This window comes from Otolemur garnettii, unplaced genomic scaffold (genome assembly GCF_000181295.1).
Source record: "Otolemur garnettii isolate 467f Iridium unplaced genomic scaffold, OtoGar3 scaffold00295, whole genome shotgun sequence".
Lineage (NCBI taxonomy): Eukaryota > Metazoa > Chordata > Mammalia > Primates > Galagidae > Otolemur > Otolemur garnettii.
In genome coordinates this window covers 265205-271873 of record NW_003852690.1, presented here as the reverse complement: position 1 = coordinate 271873, position 6669 = coordinate 265205, and the positions used below count along the sequence as shown (strand labels likewise).

Sequence of the window (6669 nt, the reverse complement as noted above, 5' to 3'; positions counted from 1 at the left end):
CAAACAAACAAAAAAAAAGACTTCTAGATTATATTACAGGGTGAATACAGAGAGTCTGATCTCCAACAGCTACATCTGACTAAAATTGTCTTTAAGGTCTCTTCTAAAAGCTTTCTTAAAGTCCCATAAGTGTTAATCATTGTTAATCTTGATGACCCAGGGTACTACAAATTTTCCTGAAGTTATTCCTAAATCCTCAGAGAAAGATTCTGTCTTGTTCAATATAGCTATAATATTCTAATGCTTTGAAAATCTGGGATCCTAAATGGAAAATGTTGGCACATTATCCAGATATTTATTTTACCAAAACGCTTCATTCCCTGATCATTCTGAGCCATTTATTGCTTAATCTTTGTAGGTGGATGTTTATTTTTCTTAAAGGAAAGAGAATTTTAAAAGACTAGATAGATCTCATGGGTTAGAACCTTGGCTGTAAAGACTCTTTTGGATTCCTTTTTGGCTGTTGGCTATGGCAACTTGTTTTCTTGCAGAGATGAAGCATCTGGATTTTGCTATCTCAATGATGCTGTCCTGGGAATATTACGATTGCGACGGAAATTTGACCGTATTCTCTATGTGGATTTGGATCTGCACCATGGAGATGGTAAGCCTTTCAGTTTCAAAGATGCTTTGCTACCAGGACAGCAGGTTTTTATCAGTTAAGCTTCTTCTAGGTAACTGGTAAAAGGAGTAATGCCTGTTGCAATTGAAATTTTCCTAATTGAGAATTCTAAAGTAGGTAGTGTAGAGATTCTTCTAGCTGATGCAATTTCTGCTTTGCTGCCCAAGCTGGCTCCTATAATTTCCTCTCCTCTTTCTTCCTGTAGCAAAGCTCTATGATAGAGTAGAGAATGTTAAAAAGTAGAATTCTTACCTAGTGTTTACTCCAGAGTTCAGTAACCTCCCTCAGGCCATTTCCATTGGTTCTAAGCAAAATCTATGGTTAGGGATGACAGCCTTATCTCTTTTCACTGATGCTTCTCTCAAGACAAAATGGATGGGCAATAGGCTAACATCAACAAGCTACCAACTCTTGTTGTGATCAGGATCTGTGCCATTTCTTTGTATTACTAAAATATTTAGTCCTGCACAAACCCAGGACATCTTCCCTAATTTCTAATAGCAGAATCTCTTCTCAGTTGGCCTTAACCCATTAATCCCCTCTTAGAAGACTTTGTTGAAAGGATTTATCCAACCTTCCTATGTACTTTCCATCTTGAATATAGAGCTCTGGTGATGGTTGCCATATTTTCTTTCTTTAAGAAATCATGTGTGTGACAAATAGTATTTCCATTCATCTAGGAACTCTTATCTAGTAAATTATTACTTAAAGATATCCCTTCCCCTCCTCCACATCAGTCCTCTAATCATGATAGGCTCAGGGACTCCAGCACCCTGGGAGAACTGTTGTCTGAGGGTACAGTGAAACCTGCTTCTGAAGGGTTTAGAAGAGGTCTGAGTTCCCAACTCTGTGGAACCTGAATACTGAGGAAATAACCAGGTGATCACTATAGACAATTAAGTTGGGGATCTGGTCTATGCCTGGATTCTAGAGAGAGGCTATCAGGGGTGTTGTCCATCCCTTAAAACTACAGTGCCACCTGATGTCTCAGCAATATATTGCAACACAGATGTATTCCTACTAAAGTCAGACCCTCCCACTATATATATATACTTTTATGTACATATGTATACATATAGTTTTTATTTAGTTTTTTTCTTCTTGTTAATATTTTATCTTTTTGTTGTTCTTTTGTTTATTTGTTACTAAAGTTGCTTATTTTTGGTTATTTAGAGCTTTTTGATATTTTGTGTTGATGTGTTCTGTTTCTTGCTTATTTGTATGGTTGGTTCTTTTCTTAACCTCTATTTTTACTTTCTTCAAGAGCAAGAGCTCCTGTCTTTTTTGGTTACAGTATTTTAGCCTCACTTATTCTCTCTCCATATGTCACTCCAGTACATTCTCCTTTTGGACAGAGACTCTTCTACCTTTCTTATCTTTCCCATGAAAATCGCCTCTGCAACAGCAAAAATTTCTCCTCCATTTTTCTTGTCTTTCTCCTTTCACTCTTTAATCCATTTCTGTCCTCCATTATATATAATGGTATTTTTAATTTCCTTTATCCATTCTTATCTTAACATTATTTCTTTCTTTTTTTTTTTTTTTTTTTTTTTTGCTGACAGCTGGGGGGACACAGTTGTGGTCTCGCAGGTACCCCACAGCAGTAATCAGGCTCAAGGGGGCTAAGAGACTTTTCTACATCTGGTCCTAGGAAGATAGCATTGGCAAGATCATGCTGCAGAATTTTTTCTATTTAATTTTCATTCTTACTTAATGTTTCCGTAGTGTTTTTTGGTTTTGCTCTGTTCCTTTCCTTCCTAGTTTTGGCAGAGGAAGAGTCTGGCTCTGCTCATACTGGTAAGGACAGCCAGATATTGAAGAATCTAGTCTAGCCCCCTCAAAACCTTTGAGTTACAAGCATGACCTTAGCACCATCCTGATCAATACCATTTCTTCCATTACTCTCAGCCTCTCTTCCTGACCTCCTTCTCTCCTGTTCTCCAAGTTTTTTTTTCCTCTTTCTTCTTCTGTTGTTCCTCCTTCCCTTTTTTTTTCTTCCTTTTCTTTTTTTTATTCTTTCCTTCTGTTTTATTCCTTCTTTCTTTCCTGCCTGTTTCTCCTTACCTACTCCTTACCTTTCTCCCCATTTTGGCCTCACACCAAGAGGTCTCTTCATCACATAAACTCTAAGACAAAGTAATTTGAAGGAAAGGAGGAACTGAAAAGGAAAAAGGTGCACAAAGAGGTTAACAAGAAGAAAATACACATGAGGAGGAACAAACCGAAAAATTCAGGCACCATGGAAAACCAAAATAGAGCAACTTCTCCAAGGACCACAAGGCAGCTTTTACAGAAGACTTATCCTATAAGCAATTAATGGATCTAACAAGAAGAGAATTTAAAATATGGATGATTAAGACAATAAAGGGAATAGATGAGAAAATAGAAAGACAGAACCAAAAAACAGATGAGAGATATGTAGAATATAGAAAAGATATGAATGAGCTCAAAGAAATTAAGGAGACAATCAGGGGATATAAAGAACCAGTAGAAAGTATAAAAAATAGATTAGACCACAGAGAAGAAAGAATATCAAAGTTAAAGGATAAAGTCTTTGAGTTAACACAGGTAGTTACAGAGTCAGAAAAGAAGAGAGAGAAAACAGAGCAGGTTCTTAGAGAACTACAAGACTCCATGAAGTGTTCAAACATATGGATAATAGGAATCACTGAAGGGAAAGAAGATTGTTCTAAAGGTATGGAAGTCCTACTGGAGACTATCATTAATGAAAATGTCCCAAGTTGTTCTAAAAATCCTGACACACTTCTTTCAGATGGATATTGAACCCTGGGTCATCTTGATTCGAACAGAACCTCTTCAAGACACATTGTAATGAACCTGTCCAAAGTCAAGATGAAGGAGAAAATTCTGCAAGCAGCTAGGAACAAGTGCCAATTGACCTACAAGGGCAGAGCAATTAGAATGACAGCAGACTTTTCAACTGAAACTTTCCAACTCAAAAGAGCATAGTCATCCACCTTCAGCATCCTTAAACAAAATAATATTCAGCCCAGAATCCTGTGTCCTATTAAACTTAGCTTCAAAATTCATGGAGAAATGAAATCTTTTGCAGATATACAATCACTGAGGAAATTCATCACAAGAAGATTACCAGCTCTAAAGGAAATACTTAGACCTATTCTCAATAGTGAACACTACAATGGACCACCACCAAAGTAAACACCTAGAAGCCAAAGGCCAGAGCTTAGCTTCCACAATGGCACAAAGCATAAAACTACACAACAAACTATCTTCTAATAAGATGAATAGAATTAAACCATACTTATCAATACTATAAATAAATGTCCATGGATTGAATTCCCCCACTGAAGAGACACAGGCTTGTCTGATTGGTTAAAAAAAAAAAAAAAAACCACAGGCCATCTATATGCTATCTCCAGAAGACACACCTTGCCTTGAAGGAAAATCAAGACTCAGGATTAAAAGATGGAAAACATATTTCAAGCAAATGGAAATCAGAAGAAAGGAGGGATTGCAATCATATTCTCAGATAAAAGTGGATTCAAAGCAACTTTAGTTAAAAAAGACAAAGATGACACTTCATACTGGTCAAAGGACTAACACAACAAGAAGACATTTTGTTTAACATTTATGCAACCAGGGGACGGAGCAAGATGGCGGACTGCAGCCAGCTTTTTACAGAAGCTCCAGTCCAGTAGGAGGCTGAAAGGACAGAAGTTTAGCAAATTAGCTGATGGTTTGGAGCAGAGCCAAGAGAGAAGATTGAAGAGCGCACTTCAACCTTCCTGAGGCGAGCTGCGACCCCAAAAATACAACCAAAAGGTACAAAATCCACCACCAAGCGGATGGGAGTCCCCTCCCCCACAATAAGGGCTCGCAGTTTACTCCATGCAAACAAGCAAGCAGAGTTCAAACTTCCTCCCACACTATTCCACGGGAGAGACCCCCTAAAAACTGGACCTCCTACCCCTGCTGGTATGCCACGGCACCCTCCAGCCAGGCATAAAACTTTAAAACTGTATAAATCCGTATATATTCCCCACCTGCAACACTGAACTCCGAGGAGTCCCCACCTACCCACTCCGAGATCTGGAGGTTTATTACCTATGGAGTCCTGATTCTTGGGCATCTCCTTGAGAGAAGTGGAGGGGGAAAGGGCAGGTGCTGTTCTGTGTTGACTGTGGTGCGGGCGTGAGGAGAGGAGAGTCAGCTCGGGGGACACCAGTGCAGCAACAGTGGCTGAGCAGCAGGCTGACGCTATTCCAGCCCCATCCCTTTGGGCAAGCAGAGGTTCCAGACAGCAGCCACAGGCAGGGTGCACATAACTTTCTTGGGTGGCGCGCCAGCCCTCAGGGGGCGAATGCAGCTGAGGCAAAGGCAGTGGGTGGGCAGAGGCTAGAATTGACACCTGAGTGTAAAACTGAATGCAACCTCTGATTTACAGAGAAATCTAGCTGGACAGAAGCCTAATTTAAACACACAAGAGCCCCCTGCTGAACTCAGATTTCTGGCTGATTTTGCCAGGTAAACCCCGGGAGCTGTGGCCTACTGGAGTGAATAGGGTCACGGACCCCGGGGACCACGAATGACTGGGTGTAAGGTGAGGAAGGAGGTATTAGACTTCCAAGACTAACCCAGTTGCCGAGTGGGTCCCTTTGCCCTCACGGAGCGGGGTGGGCCCCAAAACTGCTTGCTAGAGTCACATGCCTCACGGGCAGCAGGCTTGTTCTCTGGGCAGTCCCAGAACCACTCGCTAGTGCCGCAGGCGCCCTGCAGGCAGAGGTGGAGGAATCCTCCATTCCAAGTAGACCCAAAACAGCTTGCGAGAGACACACACACCTGACGGGGGCCAGGGGAGGTGTTCCCCGATCCAGGCTCCCAAGCTGGGTGGGCCTAGAACTGCTTGCTAGAGCCACGCTCACCCTGCAGGTGGTGGTGGAGGGGTCTACCACTCTTGGAGGGCCCAGAACTGTTTGCTAGATCCACATATGTCCCTCGGACAGAGGTAGAGGAGTTCCCTGCTCCGTGCTCCCGCACTGGGAGGGCACAGATCAGCTTGCTAGTGCTGCACGCGTGGAACAGGTAAAGGTGAAGTAGTCCCCCGCTTCCCCCCAGCTACTCTGGTGGGGCTGAATTAGGACTGATCTGGTCGCTCGCGTACCCCGTGCTACCGCTGCCATTCCCCTACCCCCTGGCTGCTCCAGGGTGCTGAACTAGGACTGATCTAGCCACTACAGTTCCCCTGTTCCACCGGTTGCCACAGAGGGGCCGAACTAGGACTGATCTGGCTGCTGCCAGTTTCCTGACCCGCAGTCGCCCGGCAGGCTGATCAAGGTCTAATCCAGCCACACACACTCCCATGCAGCTGCTGCTGTTCCACTGGACCCCGGCTGCCCCAGCACCCGAGAACTGGGAGAAGACAACAGATACACTCTGCCTGTCTCTCTGGGCAACCAGAAGAAGCCACCAACTGAACGGTTCTCATAAGGCCTCCAAACAAGGTAAACTCAGCATGGGGCGGAACCAGCAGAAAAATTCTGGCAACTCAAATAGCCAGAGTAGATCAACTCCTCCAAGGGAAAATAGGGAAGACACAATTGAAGACCCCATCCACAAGCGAATGGCTGGGAAGTCAGAAATTGAGTTCAGAATGTGGATAGCAAATAAGATTAACAGACTAGAAGAAAGGAAGGAATTAGGAGCTCAAGAAATTATTCAAAAGATTTCTCAAGAAATTATTGAAAAGATATCTCAAGAAATTATTGAAAAGATATCTCCAGAAATTATTCAAAAGATGACTCAAGAACTCAACAATTTCAAAGATAAAATGATCAAGATTTTGAAATATTGAGACAGGAGGTTGCAGCCCTCAAGGATCTGAAAGACACAGTGGAATCCCTCCGTAACAAGGTGCAACAGGCAGAAGAAACAATCTCTGATACTGAAGACAAAGCTTTTGAAGAAGCCCAGGAGCACAAAGATCAAAAGAAATGGAGAGCAAAAACAGATCTCACTCTCAGAGAACTCTTGGATAACTCGAAGAAAACTAATATTCGCCTTAGAGG

At 42.4% G+C, this 6669-nt stretch overlaps 1 protein-coding gene across 3 annotated transcripts in view; it reads left to right on the top strand.

The window, feature by feature from the left end:
* HDAC8 (histone deacetylase 8) overlaps nt 1–6669 on the top strand; it is a 315525-nt gene that overhangs the window by 132190 nt on the left and 176666 nt on the right. For all 3 annotated transcript variants that reach the window (XM_003803351.1, XM_023508952.1, XM_023508951.1), the window contains exon 5: nt 492–604. In XM_003803351.1, the coding sequence (XP_003803399.1) occupies nt 492–604 (113 nt within the window). The remainder of the gene's footprint in view (nt 1–491; nt 605–6669) is intronic.